The sequence below is a fragment of the Suricata suricatta genome, chromosome 2 (assembly GCF_006229205.1).
Source record: "Suricata suricatta isolate VVHF042 chromosome 2, meerkat_22Aug2017_6uvM2_HiC, whole genome shotgun sequence".
Taxonomy (NCBI): domain Eukaryota; kingdom Metazoa; phylum Chordata; class Mammalia; order Carnivora; family Herpestidae; genus Suricata; species Suricata suricatta.
In genome coordinates, this window is record NC_043701.1 from 174,874,728 (window position 1) to 174,899,379 (window position 24,652).

Here is a 24,652-nt window from a genome sequence, read left to right on the forward strand (position 1 = left end):
ATTCCAAATGAATATAGTATTTCCAACAAAAAAGAAAAATTCAGTTCTATACCAAGATACAGGTGTTACTCCATACCTGAAGGGTTCACATTTTAAATTTATTTTTTAGTTTTTCTCTTTTGTAAACAAATGATTGATGAAATAATGCAACACCTTAAATTCCAGAAAATGGCCTCGTCGTCCAACCTCCTGTGGGTACGATGCATGATCAATCTATTATAGAGGATTAATGCAAGTTCATGCTTTTTGTGTTATGGTGAGACAACATTAAAGAATCCAATTTAGACTGGTTGAAGCACAAGTATAATAATCCTTGAATGTGGCCAAACCTATGTGAGACATGAGTTTGAATCCATTATCTTGAGATTTAACGTCGTACCGTGGTCCATCCATCCTCATCAGTCTCGTTTTTAGTACGACGAAGAGATTCCCGATCTTTCTCAGCTCTCCACGAGGACTTCTCTTTTTCGCCTTCTCTTTCCCTTTCTCGGTCTCTTTCTCGGTCCCTTGAAAGAGCTGGGGGAGGAACACGACGAGGGGCTTCCCGCTCTTCCACCCGCTCATCTTTCCTGTCATCGGCGCGTCTCCAAGAACTTACTAAAAGTTTAACAGAAAGAGAGAATAAATTTGTACTGTACTGTATTGGCTCAGACCGAATAGAACTTCAGCAAAAAGAAGGTTTCCAATTACTCAAAAATCCTGTACTAAAGGTAACAATATAGAACCCCCATGAAAAACATAATAAAATAAATCTTAGTAATTTAAGACAAGGTGACAAAAATCTAAATGAAAATTTAAAATAAAAATTTTGGGCTCTTATTGAAATGGTAACAGCAAATTAGTCATTAAGCATACTCCCCCCCCCTCAAATTTTTCAATTGTCACAATTTTAGAGAAAGAATGTTTTATGCTTTGTGCTTATCTACAAAGATCTTACTCTGAAACAACTAATACACTATTTCCTAATAACATAAAATAAGCTTTCAAAGCACTATATATCACTTACCATCCAAGCTGATTAACCTGATATACTTTGAATTCAGAAATGAGCTAACTTCGCAGGGCGACTAAGTTTATGAGAACTATGAATTTTAAACTGAATATTCACGATCTTATTTTTGATTTTTACAGGAATGTAGGAGGTAATGAACTAAAACCCAAAGCCTCCCCAGGAATCATGCCCTCCCGACAGTTCCGCAGCACGCAGACCATCCCCACCTTCTTCCCGTTCTGATCTGAGAGGCGGTCCTCTTCGGTCTCTGTCATCTCGCCTCTCTCTCAGGTCACGGCGATCATCTCTCTCCCGACGACGGTCATCCCGATCCCGATCATCTCGGCGAGCGGAGTCTCTCCAGCTCGAGGATTCCTCCGCCGGTCCTCTTCTCCAGCCACCTTCGTCCCTGCAGCCATTCAACAGGTAAAGTTCTGCTGTTAAACTACATGACAGTGTATGTGAACACATCACATCCAGGTTGGTGCTCAGCAAGTTTACACACCTAACAGGGATGAGGTTTAAATCTGTAACTTGATTTCGACCTGATGCCTCAGGTGTAGAGGTCAAATGAGACCATCTGGATCTGTGCTTTTCAACCTAACAGCCACTACCTGTATGCAGCTACTCAAATATAAATTAACTGAAACGAAATCAAGAAATTCCGTCAATAGCACTAACCACATTCCAAATATAGCCAACTAGTATTCAAATAGCTACACCATACTGGATATTACAAATCCAGGACGATTTCATCCCTGCAGAAAACTACCATAAACAGTGCTGGTCTAGATTCATCAGCATAAAGCCCCTGTGGCCAGAAGCAGCAAGCTAGAATTGTTACTGCTAGGACTCTAAAACAGAAGATCTAAGCCACGAGGGATGGGCAATGGACTGGTAAAACTACCTGGTCTGGCTTCCTAACTAAGAAGTTACAAAATCTGCAGAAAGCTACACAGCGTCAGCCTTTCTCAACTGAGTTAAGGTGGGATGTTTGGAAGAGGGATGCAGCTCACTATTTCTCAACACTATCTGGGAAAACACAGAAGAGTATTTAAGAGAATCCCAACTGTAATTCCAAAGAGTTCCAAGCAGAGCGTCAAACCTAGGCCGTCTGAAGCGGTCCTCTCGATCCCCCTCTCGCTCTCTGTCCCTTTCTCGGTCTCGGTCTCTTTCTTTCTCTGGGTCCTTGTCGTTTTCATCACGATCTTGGTTATCTCGCTCTCTTTCTTTCTCTCTATCCCATTCACGTTCTTCTGATGGTCTCGATTCTCGAGGTGGACCCCAACTCTCTTCTCTGGCCTTTTCTTTCTCTCTCCATCCACCTGTTGATTTTTTTATTTTTTTTAAGAAATGAAATGTTTTAATACTCCAGAAACACAAGTTGGTAACTATCAATAGAGATCTTGATGCTGACATTAGTATCACCATTATATATGTTAATTTGAGACACTCCAGGGGCACCTGGGCGGCTCAGTCAGTTGAGCATCTGACTTCTGCTCAGGTCATGATCTCATGGTTTATTTTATTGGTTTGAGCTCATCGGGCTTTGTGCTGACAGTGTGGAGCCTGCTTCAGATTCCGTCTCCTCTCTCTCTGACCCTCTCCAAATGGCTCTCACTCTCAAAAATAAACATTAAAAAGACAACCCAATTTTACTTTTCAAAAGAACTAAAGCTATTTATCTCATTTTACAGATCACCAGCTCGTATTTGTAACTACCTATCACTGTTTTTCTAACATGCAGGGAGGAACATGTAAGATAAATTTATATAGCCTGGGTTGAGGGTTTCATATGCTGAGATTTCGGATATAAAAATCTGTTCTGATGGTAAACAGGCAACTCATTTAAAGCAATGAACTTAAAAAGAGTGAGGGTTAGGAAGTAGATCTCTGAGAGATGGACCCCCAATTATAATTTCACTCGTACGTTGCAACATTTTCAAAACCTTTAACTAAAACCTTTTTCATGCTCCTGACCTCCACTACTTAACACCCCATATAATCATGGAACAAAGAAAGATCAATCCTTTGACCCTATCCAATATCTCACACTTAGCCCTGGGATGCCCAAATTTAGGAACATAATACATATGTACAAAGAGGCCAAAGGGAGCAGATTTAAATGAAAATCTATTACATCCACAGGAGTTAAGTATTACCTTGTTGCTAACATTTCTATTATGATGTGCCACAGCACTATTCTAAACCTTCAACTCATTTAATCCTATCCACACTTCTGAGCTAAGAAAATCCCATACTTGCCAATTTACCTACTTGCTGAAATTTGTAAACTGCTAAAATTAACGCACAAGCACTTTCACAGTCACTTGCAAACAGGTGCAGAATAGACGCCAGAAGAGCACATTCACAGTAGAGTTTGAACAAGGCAACGGCTGTCCTCTTGCTGTAGCGCTCATACTTCAGAACATGTATCCTTTCGGTGCTCTTAAATTTAGTGACACATCTTTGCATTTTGTGTTTTACTGGTGATTTTACTGTTTAAAATGTCCCTCAAGCACTATGCTCAAGTGCTGTCGAGTGTCCCAAGCATAAGAAGGTGATAGATGTGCTTTACAGAAAAAATATCCATTTTAGATAAGCTTCACTGAAGAGATACAGTGCTGTTGGCCAGGAGTTCAATGTTAATGAAATCAATTAATGTGTATTAAATAAGGTATCTTTAAAACAGAAATGTACAAAATGAGGTTATGTGTTCACTGGCTGACCAAAATGTTGTGACCAGAGAGCTTAAGGGAAACCTAATCTGGTATTTTCCTTCAGAGCAATGGTTCAGTATTCACTGTGACTTTATAAAACGTCTATCGTGAATTAAGGAGAATCTACTATACTATTATCCCCGTTTTACACAAGGCACAGAAGAGTCACACAGCCAGACAGTGGAAGGAATGGAGACCAGAGACCAGAAGACAGACCAAGAGACAAACACCAAGGGCAAAGGAAAGGAAGCCGCTCGCCAAAATGCGCGTTTAGAATGGCTGCCTCGGGTTACTGCTTCAAGAACAGAAGGCGCGGGAGAACGGGGGAGCCTGCGGGGTCAGGAGCCGCAAGAGCTCAAGGAAAGCATGAGTGGCCCAGACCCAAGCACATGCAAGGGGAACAGAGAAGTGGGTGGACTTAAGGAACATGAGAAAAAGAGAACTGAACTAGATGAAAAGATTTAACATAAAGGACGAAAGAAGACAAAGGACAACTCCCAGATCTCTAGGTTATAAAATGTGATGGATGGTGGTGGCCCTGATGAGAAGCCTGTGGGTGTGAATTCAGTTTCAACAGGTTGAAAACGACATGTTAGAGACATTCCTAGATAGAAGCATACAGTGTGCAGCTTGCGGCTGGAAACATGGCTCTGAAGGTAAGGGAAAAGTCACTTGGAAAAGATGGTAACAGAAGTCACAGATTATGTATCATTTCTCCAGAACAAAAAAGTATGAAAACATGAGCAGACCCCCAAGTCGGAGAAAGTAAGAACTGTGCTATTCCCATAAGCCTACCCCCATGGTAGGCAAGAGTGCAAATACTTAGTATACTTTTCATTATTCACACGAGAAGGCTAGTGTAGGGCAGAATCTGAAGAACACCAATACTTAAGGGATGGGCATGGAACAAGAGCCCTCAAAGAAGCAGTCAAGAGGCAGAAGGGGAAAAAAGCATATATCACTAAAGCAGAAAAAGGGGTAAGGTTAGGTAACTTGTTCTGTGTGGGGTATCGAAGCCACGCTACTAAGAGTCACTGTACAGGTAGCTAAGGGAAGATAAAAGGCCAGTGTGTCTAGAAACTAGTAATAATAAACCCTAATCACTATCATCTATACATTAAAATATCATTTTTTAGCTAACAAATAACTTTTTATTTAGATATTAAAATACCTTTAAGTCATTTGAGATGTCCCTGTTTGAAATATTACAGAACAGTGATCAGCTTATGCATGATTTCACTTTCTATTCGTAAAACACATCAAGCAGATGCTATAAGGCGTCTAAGCTGGTTTTCTGAATACGGAAATGTTACCTGGCTTGACAAACGGTCTCCAGGGACCAGGCCTTGAGTCCTCGCCCCTTCTGGGAATCCGATCGTCGTCCGTGTTTCTCCAAGGCCCCCGGTCATCATCTGCGCCACGTCTGGAAATTCTGTCGTCATCAGCGTTCCTCCAAGGTCCTCGGTCGTCGTCCAGCCCGCGCCTGGGGCCCCGGTCGTCGTCAGCATTACGCCAGGAAGACCGCTCGTCATCCGCACCTCCTCGCCGGGGCCCCCGGTCCTCATCCATCCCACGTCTTGGTCCTCTGTCCTCATCGGCTGTTCGCCAGCTTCCTCTGTCCTCGTCCAGTCCCCGTCTAGGGGGTCTATCGTCATCCGCGTGGCGCCAGCTGCCCCTGTCTTCATCGCCGATCCGTCTGGGAGGCCTGTCGTCGTCCGCGCTGCGCCAGGAAGGCCGGTCATCATCTGCCGCCCGGCGCGCGAACCGGTCTTCATCAAGGCCACGTCTGGGACCTCTGTCCTCATCCATGCCACGCCGGGGAATGCGATCATCATCCGCTCGGAGAGAAGACTCTCTCTCTTCCTCGTCCCCCAGGCGCCTGGGTCGGTCGTCCTCTCTTCTATGAGGCCGCTCCTCATCCCGCCCCTCTCCACGTCTCCACTCCCTACAGAGCAACAAGCCGGACATCTGTAAGAGTCCATTTTCTGAAAAGCACATGATCCTTTTGGAAACTTTTATCATTCACTTTTAAAAACCACTTCAGCCTAAATTCATTATTCCTAGTCCTGAAAGAATATGTGGCCCTAATAAAAAATAACACAAAATATAAAACCTTTTATCAACAAATAAACAAATATGTAGACAAGTAAAGGTATCTAGCTGCACTTTACCAGAAACATCCTGGCATCTATTACTATGAACTTTCAAAAACTTAATTTCTGTATAGCACTATGACCAGCAATCTTTCATGACAAGTCACTTTTGAAGGATTGTTCGAGCTACTTAAATTTAAAGGAAGGAGCACCTGGGAGGCTTAGTGGGTAATAATGACCTGATTTCCGCTCAGCTCATGATCTCACGGTTGTGAGATGAAGTCTCGTGCCAGGCTCTGCACTGGGCATGGAACCTACTTAAGATTTTCTCCCTCCCTCTCCCTCTCTCCCCGCCTCTCTCTGTCTAAAAATAAATAAATAAACCAATAAAAGAAAAATACATTCTAAAACTATTCATTCTTACTATCATCTCAGTATTATTCAATTAGGGAACAAAATCCTGAAGCATGTATTTCTCAGAATCTCTAGAAGTCAGGAATTACAGCACAGTTGAAGTAAACTATGAAACACATTTCGGGAACAGACATGCACATAATTCTTCACAGGTCTCCTTTCCCCCACCTCTACAAAATAAACCCGATTTAAATACTGCTAATGAGGCATTAATAGGACCTCTGTCTAATCAGTGCTATTTTCCTGGACTCTACTTACTTCTCTGGTGGGCCTCTTCTCCACTCGGAATCTACTTCAGGTCCTTTTCTCCATGTGCCTTCTGAATCTCTATCTCCCCAACGAGAGTCCTACATTCACCAAAGTTAATGTGAGGCACTACATTGGCAACACTTATTACAACTACTAGTATTACCATGTTTTTGTACTTATATTAATCTTACATCCTTAAATATGAACAAGTTTTAAAATTGTTTCTTCTTTAACCCGAAGTCAGAGTGACAGTACAGTGAAACTGGTGTTCTCGTGGATTGTGACTAGCTTTATAAATCAACAAAATCCCACCTTGAAAGCAACCTGGCACCTAACCCCTGGAATTACTCGAATATCTACAGGTATTCTTTGATCCTTAAAATTCCCTCCTGAGATTATGTAAAAAAAAAAAAAAAAAAAAGCTCAGTGCCCCAAACGTACACCACAGGATCTCCTAAAATGGAACTAACGAAATGCCAAGGGAGGTATATTTCAATTAAATTATTTCCCTCTTCAAATACTAATGCTGTCATTTAAAATTATGGAAAACAGCACAGAGAGATAAATATGCTTACAGCGGAAACAAAATGTGGTTCAACCTTTGTAGAGAGCAGCACACACAATTTTAATCATGTACAGCTCTGACACAGTTTGATGGCTCCTACAAAATAACCTAAGGCCACCATCAGCAATTAAGAATACTCTGGAAAATATAAAACAAGACCTATGGCAAGGGTGGGAGGAGTAAGATAAAAACCTAGCAAAGCTAACAATTACAAGTAGGTGCATAAGAGAATCATTTAAATTTTAAAAAGTGTGTTGGCAATAAAACCTCCAATAGCAACTACATAAGAAACAGTGAAGGAAAGAAGAGCCAGAAGGTAAGCCATCTGCATTGCAATGGACTCTGGACTCGCAGGGCGCAGGTTACTCTAAGAGGCCTTCCCAAGCGGACACCGCGGGAGGGGAGGAGAGAGAGCTCGTCTGTCCACGGAATTTCCGGTCACTATATTGCAGGGATGTCCGTGCCCAGAAACCAAGCTTCTCCCACCCTTCATGCTCACCCTACAAGTAAACTCAACAAAGGATTCAAGTTACTAGAGGTTTTCATAGGACTAGAACCTCAAAAAAGATGTTATGGGATGGCTATGATAAAGAATTCTAAAAAGTAACCCACCACAAATGTTTAACTCAGTTCCCAGATCAAACAGAACAGGCCCTGCTAGTAAACATACAAACTGAACAGCAATTTCAGAGAACTAGTGTCAAAAGGGCAAAGAGATTTAAAAAAAGAAAGAAAAGAAACATTAAAAGAAATAAATAGGACTGTGAAAGGCAAATACAGACACAACAGGAGAAAAATTTCCCTAGATTAAGAATACGTAGGGGCGCCTGGGTGGCTCAGTCAGTTGAGCATCAGGCCTTGGCTCAGGTCATGATCTCAGTTTGTGGGTTCGAGCCCCGCGTCGGGCTCTGTGCTCTGTGCGGACACCTAGCTCAGAGCCTGGAGCCTGTCTTCAGATTCTGGGTCTCCCTCTCTCTCTGTCACGCTCGCTCTCTCTCAAAAATAAAACATTAAAAAAGATTAAAAAAAAAAAAAAAGAATAATTGCATCCTCTGACTACAAAAGGCACAAGTGCCAAAATAGAGGAATAATAAAGCCTATCAATTGAGGGGACTCCACAAAGTCTCAGGAAAATCTTCTCACTCCTTTTATTCCAAGGACAGAAAATTCTGAAATTCCCAAGGACTAGTACAGAGTATCTACAGAAGTAACAAGACCAAGACTATCACCCAGACCCTCCCTCTTCCACGGTGTACTCAGGATACTGAGCAGTCTTGAAACTCCTGAGGGAGGATTTTGAACTGACCAAACCACTACACAATTTTCTAGCAATGAGAAAAAATATATATATCTTTTAAGACAAAGACAGCCTGCGGGGGAAGAAAAAAACTGAAAAGATATACAAAACTAACAAAAAATGTATATGCAAAGGAGAAAAGGTGATAAATGTAAACATATTTCAAACTAAATGTTTACCCATCTTATTGGAAATCTGTTAAGTGACTCCTAAATAAGTAACATGTTTTAATGAGCTGGATATAAAAATATTCAACTTACTTCAATAAAACAAATCAAAGTAAAGGTATGTTCAGAATTTTTTGTTCTGAGAGGACAGAGTTCCCAAACTTTACAACAGACTGTAAAGTTTACATAAATTTTAGGGCAAAGAAAAACTGGTGATAATCACTAAAAGAATAGAGAAAGCAAAAATGAACTGAGAAAAATTCTTAAATTTGGCTTGAAGCGGTGGCAGGGACACGGAAGCAAAGAATCAAATATAATAATTGCTGTGTTAAATGTTAATAAATGAAAGACTCTCCAATTGAAAGGGAAGGTGGGGAGGAAGAGGTACAAACAGAAACAAAAGACTGAAAATGAACAATTTGCAGAGACTAAATTAAAAAAAAAAAAAAAAGCAACTCAGAAAAGCACTGTCACAACCAAGTAAGTTACCTTCCTTTCTTCAGAAGATGAAGCTCCCATAAATTAACAGAATGTAACAAATTAAAATAACACAACATTTCTGGTTCCATACATACACACAAGAACTTTGTGCCCAAGAGAAAAAGAGTGCATAATGCATGTTTTAGAACACAGAATCAGAACTCATTCGTATAGGCCACATTCGCTAGTAACAAGGAAGTGAAAGTAAAAATTAGCAACAAGAGTAACAAAACCAAAAATCTATCCATACACATTTTAACCAAAAATCAAAGAACAGCATGTGGTCCAAAAAAGAAAGCTGACACAGGTGTGGCACAGACGAGGGAATGGAGAAAGGCAGGCGAGAAATCCTCCCGCTACTCGCGTCTGAACTTAGAAACTGAGCTGTCTCTTGTTTAAGGGGGAGCACTGGCACATCCAAAGGGAAACAAAGAGAATGCAGATGGATGTCACAGAAACAGAAGGCATAAAACGAGCTCAGAATTGCTAGAGTATAGGTGACTAAGAAGAAAATGGTGACAGACGATGAAATGGAAAAAGCAGGATAATAAGAAAGGCCTTGACTGCTAAGGCAAGTTGTGCCTTTGGCTCTAAGAAATGAGTACCAATCAAAGCAAGGTTTGAAACCCAAGAGCAGGTAAAGTTATCAAATATGCATCATGAAAAAAATGGCCACAATGTAGAGGAAGGTCTGAAGCTGAGGAGAGATTATAATCAGAAAGAATAGTAAGGAGACCAGTACACAGACAAAAGGAGATTCTGAATGAAGCCAGGAATGTACAACAGAAAGGAGAGGAAGGAGTAGATTCAAACCTTAGGATGAAGTGGGTAACAGTGCCACCAATCAGGAGCAGGCATTAGAGACACAAGCTAGACAGGGAATAAAAGTTGGTTTTGAACATAAGGGCGTATTAAAAATATTTAGGACAGCATCACTTGGAACTATTGTTAAAATGGAGATTCTGGGGCGTCTGAGTCACTCAGTCAGTTAAGCGTCCAACTCTTGGTTTTGGCTCAGGTCATGACCTCACAGTTCATGGTTTCAAATCACACATCGAGCTGACAGCACGGAGCCCACTTGGAATTCTCTCTCCCTCTCTGCTCCTTCCCGGTTCACTCGCTCTCTCAAAATAAACAAACATTCAAAAAAAAAATAAGGGGGGCCTGGGTGGCTCAGTCGGTTAAGCATCCAACTTCGGCTCAGGTCATGATCTCACAGTTAGTGGGTTCGAGCCCCGCATCAGGCTCTGTCTGTGCTGACAGCTAGCTCAGAGCCTGCAGGCTGCTTTGGATTCTCTGTCTCCATTTCTCTCTGACCCTCCCCTGCTTGCACTGTCTCTCTCTGTGCGAGAGGGACACAAAAATAAATAAAAAACAACAAAAGTAATAATAATAATAAGACATGAAGCTCAGACACTGAGGCATATGGACCATGCAAGAGAGCCACGTGATAAACACATCACATACAAAGAGAGGAACCTCTACACTCACCTTTCTAGAAAGTGGGTCGTCCCCAAGTCTCCGCTCTTCCTCTCTACGTCGTTCCCTTTCTTCAATTTCCAGCTCTCTTTGGCGTTTTTTCCTTTCTACTTCTTCTAATTTTTTGACCCGCTCCTGATACTCTCGGAGTTCTTCCTCACGTTTGGCCCGCTCAGCACGCTCTCTCTCCTCACGCTCTGTACAACGAGTTAGGTTATAAAGTGTGCCGCATCTTTCCCCAGCACTAGGTCTACTTTGCTGATATTCAATAGGCAAATTCTTTTTTAATAATTTTAAGTAGTTTACAATGAGCTAAGGGACAGAAGATACTCAAGGAAACAAGCATGATGCCATCTGACACTCATGCAATGACAAGAAGATACTCGAATCCTTCCCCAGTTTCTGAGTATCTTGGGATTCCAGAGAAAGAATCCTCTGACAAACTTCGTTTGGTTATGTGCTCAATACCCGATACCAATACTCCTCATATTACTACTACATAAAATAGAGTAATAAAAAATAAAAGATGGTATTAATTAAAGAAACAAAACAAAAGATGTGGAAATTGCCTGGTAGGGAATATAACATCCTCACCTAAAACAAACCTCAGACAACTCAAAGTTAGCTGCAATTAAGAAGCCAATGATCCTGATTCCTCACTCCTGTATTTTCTAAATAAGATTACTATAATCTGAACTATCAACCTTGCCTCACACAACCTCCAACCTTAGCCTCTAGATACCTTTTAACATCTGTTCTTCTGCCCTCCTCTGTTCCTCCTCTTCTTTTTCTCTGTGGTAGGTTATTCTGCGTTCTTCTTTACGCTGCCTTTTACGTTCTTCCAAGCGATTATGCCTTTCTTCTGCTAGTCTCTCCTCAAACTGTTTAAGTTTTTCCTATTAACAGAATGGATAACAACACAATCAAATCTTCTGAAGAGCTACAAACCAGCAAAATTCGGAGTTTACAAAAGCACTGCAAGTTTCTTGAAGCCACAGGAAGCAACCTCCCTATGTACACAAATTTCCAGATGACTGGGCTTTGTGACTTGCTGGGACAATTGTCTTTCCCTACACCCAGTGTGTTTGTTTTTATACAAAATAATTAAATCAGAATTTAAGAGGACATTTTGATCTACTTTTCTCTTCCTAGATCAAACAGTAAACGAAACTTGTATCCAAAGCAAATATCATGGAGTCCATTTTCACTTTCAGAAAATTTGTTTGCTCTCTGGCTCTCTCCGTTCCACCAGCTTGGAGTGAGCAGAGGCCCGGGTTCGAACTTGCAATAAACGACCCTTGCTTTTTGGCTTTGAAGAAAAAAAAAAATTTGTTTATGGTGATGGTTGACTGCTTAATAGCCTAGAACATTTTTATTAAATTTGAATGACCGTTAAAAATGTTAGCTCAAGACAGAATGTACCACTGCGTTAAAGAACCTTAAGGCAAGATGAAAGAAAAAGCTCATGAATAAATGTTTCCCCGAAACCAGGAACTTCACCTCATAAACAGACTGTCGTGCGGCCTTGAGTCGCATTACAAATAAATCTCTGTCTTCAAGCATCCGTGACATTCGATTCTTATGTTCAAGAGCCTTCTCACGTTCTAGTTGCATGGTAGTAATCTGCAAATACAGGATACCAAATTAAACTTCAAAGCATTCATTATCTGATTAGAAATTTACTCTCAATTCCTAGCAGATACTCTCAAAGGATGACAAAGCAGACCCTCTGCCCCTTCTGTCTTGCCATAAAAATGGAAGGGTTACTATCATCCGTGCCCATGTGTCCCCAGGAAGAAATCAGGGACAGGAGATGGATAAGAGAGTCCTGAAGCATCTGTAAGACTGTGAAAACTTTTGGGGCACCTGAGTAGCTCAGTCGGCTGAGCATCCAACTTCGGTCATGATCTCACCATTTGTGGGTTCAAGCCCCACGTCGGGCTCCGTGCTCACAGCTCAGAGCCTGAAGCTGCTTCTGATTCTGTCTCCCCCTCTCTCTGCCCCTCCCATGATCAAGCTGTCTCTCAATGACAAATAAACGTTAAAAAATAAAAATATGAAAACTTTTATAAAGAAAAAACTGTAACATATATAGTAAAACAAAAAGGAAATACCTCATGGTAATAAGCCCTATGACTTAATTGTAAAAGATATTTTTTCCCTTAAAGAAAACTGTGAAGATTAAAAGGTAGAGTGTACTATTGATTTAAGATTTTTTTCTCTGCACAACAAAGGGAAAATGAAAGGCTTCAGGCCAGAGACTACAACAAAGCATTTTAAATATTTTATCTGGTCTGTACTCTTTTTGCTCTAATTTTACACATTATCACAAAAACTCGAACTTCTGAAAAAATGAGAGGCACCGGCAAACAAAGCCCAGAAGGACAACACTCCAATGGAACCAAGAGACTGCATTCTCCCTACTGCAAGTCCCCACAGGTTTTTCACCTGTCTGCATTTACTTTTAAAACCACAACAGGGCCACTAGTTTTTAATCACAAATTTGGCCACTACAAGCATTTGAAAAACTTGCTTTGGTACCATTAGATAAATATATATAATCTATACTAACAAAACTACAGAAGGAACAGTCCAGTCTCAAAAGCCCATGTATTATATGATTCCATTTATATAAAATATCCAAACAGTAAGCAAATCTAGAGACAGAAAGGATACTGGTAGTTATGTTAAGGCCAGAGTGGTAGGGGAAAAATGGGGAGGGACGGCTAATGGACTTGGAGTTTCTTTTGGGGTAAACTTAAATGGCTGCACAATTCTGTAAATGTACCAAAAACCCATCAACTGTACAGTTTAAACAGGTAAATTGTGTAGTGTGTCAAATATATCCCGATAAAGCTCTTTTTTAAGTGAACTTTTCAGCTGTCTTTTGCATAGTACAAGTTTCATTGTTTAACCTCTGTTGTAAAAATGTCTATCTGCCCACCGACCTGTTGGTACTCAGCCATTAAAGCACTGTTCCTGGCAAAAGGGCACAGAGAACTGAAACCGTGGCGCCACCACTGGCAGAGGATTTAATTATAGCTTACAGCCTAAAAATGTTATAGTCCAATGAAAACCTTACTCTTTCTTCTTCTTGCTGTTCCCACAGATCCATGTCTTTAATCCTCTGTTCTTCATATGCACTCTTTATCAAAGGGATTTCCTCCAAGCGTTTAGCTCTTTCAAAATAATCAATCTGAATGACATGAAAACAAATGTAGTTTAAAGAAAGAAATTTGTTAACCTGGCATGTTATAAGTTTACCAACTGGTCCTTTCATTCACCTTCTTTTCTTGATTCTTCAGGCGTTCCTGAAGTTCCTTCTTCTCTTTCTCTAGTTGTTCAACCTGTTTAGCCATGATGAAATCTGGATCCAATTCTTCCAGATCCTGTGAAGAATTACAAACGCACAAATGGAAGAAATGTGTGTGGAGCAAGGTTTTCTAAAATCAAAAGCTACGTTACTTTTTATACAATGAATCAATGTTACCAGCGAGTAAAATTAGGCAATATAAAAATGTTTCATAATAGCCATATTTCCACTTCTGTGCAGGGAAAACAACATAATCTTAACATCTCTCATTCCTCCAACCTGCATGTACCCAACTCCATTTTAACAATGGCTAAAAACTTCACAGAGCCATTTAAAACAAATGCTTACTTCCTAGATTATAGTTAATGAACCAGCTGTACCAAAATGAGTGAAAATAACCAGATTGCCCAAAGTGAATCGATAAATGTTAAAGGACCGTGCTTCTGAAGTGTGGATCAAAGGCTGTAACAAGTAATGAGCTACATACTTCAATATCAATATCTTTGAATGCTTTGGCACCCAGTTCCGTTTTCTTGATCTGCTCCAAACGCTCACGAACAGTTTTCTTTTTGATTTGTTCATGTTCCTGTAAGATGCGCTCCTTCTCTCTCTCCTTGGCCTCCTGCCGCAGCCTCTCTTCTTCAGCTTTCCTTACTTTTTGAAGCTCAGCTTCCCTCTGCTCCAATTCTTCTTTCTCACGCTGAATATTCAGACTCTCAAGGCGCTCTTTCCTTTCCTCAATTGTCTGACGGCGAGCCAGGATACGCTGATGCTCCTTTCGTGAATTTTTAAGGTATGCGGTGACAGCCAACTGATGCTGTTCTTCTTTCTCTTGCTTCAAAAACAAATGGATTTAGAAAAATTATCAACATGATACACCACGGTATGAGGCATCCAAAAAAAATTACTCCATAATTCTGACGTATTGCCCTTATGTATATTTGCATTTAAGAATAGGAGACAACATTAAGCTACTGGCTACAACACTAAATACTCTGATAGAGTCACACATATGATCTATAGAGTGACACAGCTGAAAACCCTTTATTTGCTAGGTCAAATTGTTCTCTGCACCAAATCTACCCGAAAGCATAAAAACCAAGGAGAAGTCTAACATAAAGAACCAGAAAAGAACTTAAGCAGGAAGGAAAATCCCAATCATAGTGCCCCACAGGGGGAGGGGGGAAATATCATCTTATGTGTGATAGGTAAAATACCAAAACTAGCAAATACAACTAATAGGAAATACATAATGAACTCTTTTTCTCAGACATCATCTCAAACAAAAATTTTTGTGCAAGACATAGCATAAGGGCCCCTGGAAAATCCTGTAGTTCATTTCTCCCCAAGATGCATACCAGAATATGAGCTGGCTTAATGACTTCAAGTGCCTTTGCAAGTACTGACGACATCGCCGTCAGCTGATTTCTGATCTGTTCCGAAGGCATGCTTTGCAAATGAGGACCAATTGGAGCATCTTCTCGAGTAGCATAATTCAAGTCCGAACCAAAACTAAGGGTCCGAGAAGTGTGGTCAATACGAACCTTTGAATATTAAACAACATCAATAGTTACATCCATACACAAGTATGAAACCATCCTACAAATGAGTTAACTTTTTATTCTTAAGTGTTTATTTTTGAGAGAGACGACGAGTGAGAGCGAGCCGAGGGGAGGGACAGGGAGAGAGGGCCACACAGAACCCAAAGCAGGCCCCACGCTCTGAGCTGTCAGCATGGAACCTGACAGAGGGCTCGAACTCGTGAACTGCGAGATCAAGCCCTGAGCCGAAGTCAGACACCCAACTGACTGAGCTATCCAAGCACCCACAAATAAGTAACTTCTGATAAAATATTTCAAATAAATATGAAAAACAATTAAGAATGTTAAATACAAAAGCTAGAATATCCATTCAGTACAACTTTAAAATGGTGGCACTGAACCAAAAGTCAGTTTGAACAAAGGATATGGTTTTTAGTCCTTCAAGGCCTTCCACCTCAGCGTCCCTTCCAGCACATACCTGCAGGTCACAGTGCCTGGCAGCATCTACGATAGCCCGTTCCAGTTGGAAAGCATCAACAAAAGGAACCAGAGAAGTCAAACGAGAAAACTCAATGCTCTGATAAATTTGTGCCACCTGCATAAAGAACACAAGGTTAGTAGTAACAGCTATAATTTATTCAGCATTTTCATGTGCACTCTTACACAACTATGAGTAGAAGTTATGCCCATTTCTCAGAGAAAAACTGAAGCTCAGAGGGACTGTTAACACTACGCTGCTGGAGCTGGAATCCCAATTCAAAGCTATCAACCCCAAATGCTATGCTCTGACCCATCACATTACACCATTCCTCAAAAGCAAAATCCTTTCAAATCCTAATTTCAAATAAAAAGCCCTGAATGGCCACATATTTGTAGAGATCTGCTACTTACCTAATTCATCTGAACACTTTTAATAAAATTATTTGTCTGAAGGAGACTGGCAGCATTACTATTCAGTTATACTGCTAATTAACCTTCATCCATTTGTATAGCACATAAGAAATAACACTGCTCACATATACAAGAGAAAGCAGGTCAATGAAATGTGCAGTAAGTACTGAAGTGAACATAAAATAAAAGCCCCCTCCCAATGAAACAAATGGAAGACAAAACAGGAACATTAAGTCATATTATAAACCACAGCAGTGAAACTTAAGTCACACTAAAATATGTTAAAAGACTAGTAACAACTAGTTAACACTACTAAGAGAAATGGCTTCCCCATTATACCATTAAGCATAAACTCTAATTCCACTTCTGATACTACACAAAGTCACAGAAGTACACAAAGACACATGTATGGAAATGTTGACTGCTGCAACATTTTCTAATAGCAAAAAAACCCTTAGAAATACAGATTTCCACCAGTAGAGTCTGAATAAATCACAGTACCCTCTAGACAACTTAAAACCATATATGTATTAAATTTACACTGCTAATGAGGAGAAATGTACAAAGATTGTGTTAACAATAAAGGAGAAAAAAACAATTACAAATTATATATAAAATAGTTTTTCAAATAAATAAATAGTCAAATAAATAAAGACTAATTTTGCCAAGGATAGAATTTGGTGAGGAGTTCAAATCCTAGGCCATTCCTAAGTTTTTTAGTGTTGTGATAAAATACAACCTAGGGGAGAAATTCCAGTTCTGAACACAACATCTATCTGAAAGCATTTACCTGCTGCAGAAGGCGAAGGATAGTGTTGCTCTGCAGCTGAGGGACATACTGCTGCAGTTCTGGTTCCTTCTCAGGTTGTTCCCTAACCCAGTTGAGAACCTGCAAAGTCCATTACATTGAAAACAGATTATACTCTCTAAGTAACAGACACTAAAACAGTTGTGAAACTTTTTTTCAACGTATAAAAACATCACACAACGCAGGGAAATACAAATGTAATACAAAACTTTACTGATGCTTGTCTGAAGGTGACTGACAGCAATGACTAAATTAGTCGTACTGCTAATTTACCTCCAAAGGTTTATTTAGCACATCAGAAATATCTTTTCTCTTGACGTAAAGAAAAAAAGACAATTGAAATGTGCGCTGAATTCAAACACAGAGGACTGTATTTCTCTCTCAATCTAAATACAACCTGAAAAAAGGCCAGCTAGCAAAGGTCCTATAACGCAAACCAGAACACTAAGCCTTACCTTTGTGACTCTCTCACAGAGTTTTAACGGGTTAAATTCTACTTCCAGCCAATTGTAAAGGTCTTTCACTTCAGGAACAACATACTGTAATACATTGAATCTGACCTACAATAAACAAAAGGTTTAATTGATGAAGGAAATTTTCCAACTAGATTCCCAACTGAATTGAGTACAAAGAAGAAAAATACAGGATTGGAAATCTGGAAAGAGTCTGAAAGACCAGCCTCAATCCTCTTTAAATTTACCAGAGGAAACTAAAAGAAAACTACATTTGGGTCGCTTCCCCTAAATTATATACCTATCTACAGAGAAAAGTCTCCCAAGAGCTTAATAAGGATATAAAAACCCTAAACCGATAAAATATTTATAAAGACAACTGCATGGCCAACCTAATTTATTACCAGTAATAAGAAAAACCCCACAGTTCACAAATAACTGTACCACACAAAAATGATCATGCCAACACTATTCATAATAGCCCCTATTAGAAAAACTCAGGACAAACAGGGATAGGTTCTGATACAGAAATGATCAAAGGAAAAAAAGCTATATTCAATATGGGATTAAATCTCCTAAGAATTTAACTTATTATTGCATCTATGTGAACCTCAAATCTCTTACAAATACACAGGCAAATTAATGTGTGGTGTCATATTTTGGGGGGCATGGTGAGTGAGGACAAGAAACCACCTTATGAGAATTTACCAATTACACTTATGATTTACATTTTTATATGCGACTAGAACTCAGCTAAGGGTGCCACTTGAATAACCTTTTTGAAAGGGAGACAAAAAGTGGCCAAATTTTATAAACCTCAGGACTGCCCATAATTAATAAATCATCTTACCTAAACTATTAATTGTAATACACAATGCACGTGGACCTTTACCCTTTACATGCTGGGAACTGCTAAAACAAAGACAGACTAGCTGCAGGGACACAGCAAGACTTGCATGCACAGAAGCGCGTACCCAGCATAGCCCTGCTCACAAGACCGCGGCGGACCACAGCGGATCCTATATCCACACATGAGCGCTCTAGTCCACCTCCGATGCAAGATGTGTGCATGCCTGATGTTTCACATTTCTTGAATACCTCCCCTGCAAATGTCTTTGTATCTTTATTGAAATAAGGTGTGATGTAAGCACTCAAAATTCTCCCGGCTCTGATTTTATTTTCTCCATTTGGCACCCTTTCCCCAAAATGCTACAACAGGCTACCGTAATCTATTAAAGTATTTCTCACTAAAATTTATAATTGGCTTTCTGATCTAAGAAGCAGTTGCTTATGAACTTTGGTTATGGGGCACCTGGAGGGCTCAGTCAGTTAAGCGTCTAACTTCAGCTCAGGTCACAATCTCATGGTTCGTGGGTTCGAGCCCCACATCAGGCTCTGTGCTGACAGCTCAGAGCCTGGAGCCTGCCTCAGAGTCTGTGTCCCCTTCTCTCTCTTCCCTCCCAGGCTCATACTGTCTCTCTCTCTCAAAAAAAAAAAAAAAAAAAAATTTTTTTTAATTAAGAAAAAAAAGAGCTTTGGTTAATCTGAATATGTTCCTAAGACAAGAGAATCATTCTCTAAGTGCTTATAAATTCAGCTATAGGAGCTCAAAGCTCAGGTCCCAATCTTGGAAGTATGGTGAACTCACTGAGATTTATAAATATCCCTTGGCAGTCAGCTAATCTACTGACCTGATACCAACCCATTCCCTTCTTCTAAACTTCTACACCCGTCTATGGGCACAATTAGAACCCAAGTCTGGGTGTCCTGGCTGCTGGCCAAAGGCTCTCCAACACTGAAAAATAAACCACTATAACAGACCTTTAACATCAAGGCGTGTGTGGTAGTAGACAAGAGCTCAAGAGACATGGACTCAATCTCCGGCTTTAAACACTTCCTCAGGATGTTAAAAAAAAAATGTTTTTATCTACATGTATTTGCTAGTAAGATGTCTTCCCCAAAGACAACAGTATCATTTTATTCATTTAATTCTAAGTCAGTCCCACAAAAACTTGCCAAAACACAAAGCTGACCTGTGGCCAGTGGCAACAAAAGATGGGAGGCATACAAAGAGAAATACTGTTTTACAGATTAGGTTTTTTTTTTTTTTAGAGGCCTCCCCCACCCCTGTGTGTTAGGAGTGGGTTTTTTTTCTTTTAATTTTTTTAATGGTTTTTTTGTTTTTTTTGTTTTTTTTTTGATACAGAGAGACAGAGCATGAGAGAGGGAAGGGCAGAGAGAGAAGGAGACACAGAACCGGAAGCAGGCTCCAGGCTCTGAGCTGTCAGCACAGAGCCCAATGTGGGGCTGGAACCCACGAATGTGAGATCTGACCTGAGCTGAAGTTGGAGGCTTAACCGACTGAGCCACCCAGGCGCCCCCAGATTAAGTTCTTTTTAAAAGGTAACGACGGGCACCAGGATGGCTCAGTCGCTTAAGCGTTTGAGTCAGGTCATGATCTATCTCCTATACTGTGAGATCGAGCCCCACCTCAGGCTCTGCAATGCTTGGGACTCTCGTTCCCCACCCCTCTTCCCCGCTTGCACACACACATAACATAAACACCAACATAAACATTGTAAAGACACACCAACCTTAGGCTCCATATTCTGAAACTGACTGGTGTAGGTAGTGGGTGCAACCTAGAAATCTGCATTTTACTTTTTAAGTTTTAATTATTTAGCTAATCGCTGCACCTAATGTGGGGCTTAACTTACAACCCCGAGATCAAGTCACATGCTCTTCTGACTGAGCCAACCAGGCTATCCTAGAAACCTCCATTTTAAAAAGTACTTCACGGGGTCCCTGGGTGACTCAGTCAGTTCAGTGTCCAACTTTTTGAGTTTCACCTCAGGTCATGATCTCATGGTTGTGGGGTTGAGCCTCATCGAGCTCCACAGAGCCTGCTTGGGATTCTCTCTCTCCTCCTCCCTGCTTACGGTCTCATGACCGTGCTCTCTCAAAATAAAAAAACATTAAAAGAGAAAGAAAAACTAGAAGTCTTTTCACTGCCCAGAATCAGGCCTAATCAATTTCACCTTCTTCCCTATGCTCATCACCCTACTTCTACCACTGTCAGGTTGGTTAGTTTTCCTGCAGCCCTCTGAAATCAGCCATGAACCTTGCCTGGCATTACTTTTTCTCTTACTGAGTGGTCCACATTATTCCTCACAGGTAGGTAGTCCAACTCTCACCTACTACATCAAAACTAACATCAGCCCACCCCCTACAGAGGAATCACCTTAAAGGAACACTGTGCTGACTTACACCAGTGGTTCTCAAACCAGACCATCCATCAGAACCAACTGGCATGAATTCTAAAACCTGACCACGAAGTTCCTATTCCGAACTGTAAGAATGCTCAAACTTATACGAACCATATCGTTAATAAGGCCAATTCGTGTTGGTGGGGCTTGAAGACCTAGCAGCGTTGCAAGGCGACGTTGTTTTTCAACTATAATGCCGTCCATATCCAGAAGTCGAGCAATATCTGTACGTTCAGGGGTAATAGGGATGGAAAGAGTGGCCAAAAGGACTCTAGTAGACATTCTGAGAACAAAATGACAAAATCTGTTAAATTCATAAATGTTACCTGATAAAAAGAAAGACACTGCTCTTTAATCATTTTGTAAGATATGCCAGTGACAGAATATGTACACCACCTTGGTGGACTGTATTCACACATATTATCCACCAAAACAGGAGATCAAGAGAATGGACCATGCTAAAACGAATACTTGGGAGAATCAGAACTTCATCTACCCACTTCCTATAGTCAATGTTTTCCAGCGATAGAAAAAAGACTGAGGGGTTAAAATGCAGAATAGATACATTTGTATATTCCACGCTCCCTTAGGAAAACAATTAAGGCAACTTTAAAAACTAAGGAAAAACTGACACTAAGAAAGAGGGAAATTTACAAGGATTGTAAGTTAACCCAAGGAGGGGGTTGGGAGGACACGTGGTGAAGAGAAATCTTAGCTTCCTCAAAACACAAGAGGCTAGTCAGGATGAATTCAGACACCATATTACATTAAGGATAGTGGGCTCTGGAGCTCAAGGGTCAAGGATTAGAATCTCAGCCTCACCATTTCCAAGACTGAAACCTAAGGCAAGACATTTTCTAATTTTCTAAGTCATGAGGCTGTTGTAAAGATTAAGAAAATAATGTACATAAAGCTAAATAGCCTAATACTATTATAGCACTTTCTAAAGGGATGGTACATAGGTACCTTAAAGGAAATAAAGGTTTTTTATTTTTTTAAATCTCAAACAGACATGGATTACATGAAGGACAGTGAGTGAACACTGTTCTCAAGAGTTTAAAAAAAAACATACTAGAAAATTTCATTTAGTTCGTTCCATGTATTGCTGTAAAGGTAAAAAACAATTTGGTATCCATAATATTACTAGAAGCCAAAATAACATGGTGTACCAATAAAAGAGTGGTGTGTATGCTGCCTGACTCCAACCAAACCACATTAAAACACATACCTGAAAGAAAATCGGTTACATGTGACACTAAAAAAAAGGGTTCTTTAGATTGCTACATCATAGACCCCTTTTTTATATTCAAACACACACTCAGTTAAGGTTATAATCAGACATGATGACAGTATTTACTTTTTTAATTCTTATTTGTTCTAAGACTAGATTCTAAATACCATGGATAGAAAAAGCTCATACTATAACACTCTCTCCTAATATTCAATTTTCTCCATCAGGTTTTTGACACTACCAAAGAACAACAATGTCTGGAGATATTTCTGATAGTCAGAAGTGAAAGAACGGATACTGGCATCAGGTAAACTAGAGATGTTCCAAAACATGCTAAATGCACAGCCCCTGCAACAGTAACTGATCCAGCCCCAAATGTCAACAGTGCAGAGGGTAAGAAACCCTAACTTGGAACCATGCCACTTAGTAGGAAGTGTCTGTTTCAGGATTTCAGTATTATCTGACTTCAACATTCTTACCTTTGCATCTCTTCCTGTGTAAGATTCTTTCTCATTTCTCTGGATAGATGGTAAAGACGATGGAGTGTAGATGCATGAAAAAGAGCATTTCCAGATTTCCAAAATACAGTTGAGACTTTGTTATAGTAATTTGCCATCAACTGAGGTTTAGGTGGTTTCTTAGACAAGGTGAATAGCCCATGAATATCTTCCACAGCTTTGAATGCTTCCTAAAATGAGGAGTATAAATAACCAGTCACTTCTTTTTTTTTTTTAATAGTTGAGGACTTTATTTTTTAAAGTAGTTTATTGTCAAATTAGTTTCCATACAACACCCAGTGCTCTTCCCCAGTGTCCTCCTCCATCACCACCACCTCTTTTTCCCCTCCCCCTTCAACCCTCAGTTCGTTTTCAGTATTCAATAGTCTCTCAAGTTTTGTGTCCCTCTCTCTCCCCAACTCTCTTTCCCTCTTCCCCTTCGCCTGATCCTCCATAAGGTTTCTCCTGGTCTCCTGTTAGACCTATGAGTGCAATCATATGGTATCTGTCCTTCTCTGCCTTACTTCGCTTAGCAGGACACCCTCGAGGTCCACCCACTTTCCTACAAATAGCCAGATTTCATTCTTTCGCATTGCCATGTAATAAATATTCCATTGTGTATATACCACACCTTCTTGATCTACTCATCAGGTGATGGGCATTTAGGCTCTTTCCATGTTTTGGCTATTATTGACAGTGCCACTATGAACATTGGGGTACATGTGCTCCTATGCATCAGCACTTCTGTATCCCTTGGGTAAATCCCTAGCAGTGCTATTGCTGCGTCATAAGGGAGTTCTATGGATAGTTTTTTGAGGAACCTCCACACTGTTTTCCAGAGCGGCTGCACCAGTTTACATTCCCACCAACAGTGTAGGAGGGTGCCCGTCTCTCCACACCCTCGCCAGCATCTATAGTCTCTTGATTTGTTCATTTTAGCCACTCTGACCAGCGTGAGGGGGTATCTCAGTGTGGTTTTGATTTGTGTTTCCCTGATGATGAGTGATGTTGAGCATCATTTCATGTGCCTGTAGGCCATCTGGATGTCCTCTTTGGAGAAGTGTCTGTTTATGTCTTCTGCCCATTTCTTCACTGGGTTATTTGTTTTTTGGGTGTGGAGTTTGGAGAGTTCCTTGTAGACTTTGGATACTAGCCCTTTATCTGATATATAGTCACTTCTAAACAAACAAACAAAATCTAATCCACATCTCTTTACGACCTAAAACACAAAACACTGAAGAATAAAACTGGGAAGTAAAATCCCTTTATGGGTTGTTCCTTTGATTCATCTATAACTTAATATCTGACATATTTCAGAAAACTGCCATGATCACAAACATACTAAACCCTTAAACTTCTTAAAATGAGATAGAACAAACTTTTTTTAAAAGTGCACTGCCCTTTAGGCCTCAATGCACAACTCTGCTCACTCCGTGTTCAAGATGCTGATGAACTTCAGTGCTGGTGCTTAGAAGAAGCTTTTCAAGTAGGTAAAGTGTATTTGAACATGTACCAACTGACATATATAGAATACCGGGTTTTGGTTTCTTGTTCTCTTTCATGGTAGTAGCAGGGGTGAATTTTGAGAAAAGTGCCAAATATCTATAAGAACATACATAGATCTGCCCCATAAAGAATTCTGTAGAATTCAAATTTTATTTAGTCTTTCTACCAACCAGCCCCAGCCTAAAGTCTGACATGGTAATAAGATTAACTATTCTATGACTATCTTGACAACTTGCCAACTATGCTTTAATTTGCAAAGGTTATTTTTAAATCCCATTGACTGTCCTAAAGATGTTTCAAAGTATCCTTGCAAAAACTTGGTTTTATATGCATATAAATTTTTCCATAATAGAGAGCTTTAATGATTGAATCTGATCCTTTTGAAAGAAAACAAATCAATGGATTTTAAGGATCAGGGAGGGGTTGGGTACAAAGGGACATGAGGCAGTTTTGAGGAAATGTTTTACATCTTGATTTTGATGGTTACAACATTTGTCAAATTTCAGGCCAAGTTTTGCGCGATGCAAATTACACGGCAATAAATGTGACTTTAAAATTATTTTTTAAAAGTGATCATCATACCACGTGCAATGTATAGGAAAAAAATCTAGAAGGACAAAAGACAAAACACGTTATTTCTGAGTGTAACATAGAGTACTACTTTCTTCCTTTTGCTCGTCCATTTGTTCTAT

General features: G+C 40.1%; 1 protein-coding gene and 2 non-coding genes across 3 annotated transcripts in view; all 3 read right to left on the bottom strand.

Annotated features, from left to right (window-relative positions):
- Window positions 1-77: 77 nt before the first annotated feature.
- The window catches only part of EIF3A (eukaryotic translation initiation factor 3 subunit A), a 35,421-nt gene continuing 10,846 nt past the window's right edge, over window positions 78-24,652 (bottom strand). Inside the window, exons 6-22 of the mRNA XM_029932670.1 lie at window positions 22,437-22,645; window positions 20,838-21,009; window positions 17,464-17,568; window positions 16,991-17,089; window positions 15,788-15,904; window positions 15,127-15,312; window positions 14,256-14,603; window positions 13,740-13,844; window positions 13,538-13,651; window positions 11,956-12,078; window positions 11,198-11,351; window positions 10,468-10,652; window positions 6,477-6,565; window positions 5,025-5,656; window positions 2,097-2,316; window positions 1,219-1,400; window positions 78-597 (exon numbers count right to left, since the gene is read on the bottom strand). Of these exons, the coding sequence (XP_029788530.1) occupies window positions 368-597; window positions 1,219-1,400; window positions 2,097-2,316; window positions 5,025-5,656; window positions 6,477-6,565; window positions 10,468-10,652; window positions 11,198-11,351; window positions 11,956-12,078; window positions 13,538-13,651; window positions 13,740-13,844; window positions 14,256-14,603; window positions 15,127-15,312; window positions 15,788-15,904; window positions 16,991-17,089; window positions 17,464-17,568; window positions 20,838-21,009; window positions 22,437-22,645 (3,270 nt within the window). The 3' untranslated portion in view covers window positions 78-367. The remainder of the gene's footprint in view (window positions 598-1,218; window positions 1,401-2,096; window positions 2,317-5,024; window positions 5,657-6,476; window positions 6,566-10,467; window positions 10,653-11,197; window positions 11,352-11,955; window positions 12,079-13,537; window positions 13,652-13,739; window positions 13,845-14,255; window positions 14,604-15,126; window positions 15,313-15,787; window positions 15,905-16,990; window positions 17,090-17,463; window positions 17,569-20,837; window positions 21,010-22,436; window positions 22,646-24,652) is intronic.
- On the bottom strand, window positions 16,231-16,360 carry LOC115286185. The gene has a single exon (XR_003905929.1). It is a non-coding gene; the product is annotated as a small nucleolar RNA SNORA19 (small nucleolar RNA).
- Window positions 17,227-17,357, bottom strand: LOC115286186. The gene has a single exon (XR_003905930.1). It is a non-coding gene; the product is annotated as a small nucleolar RNA SNORA19 (small nucleolar RNA).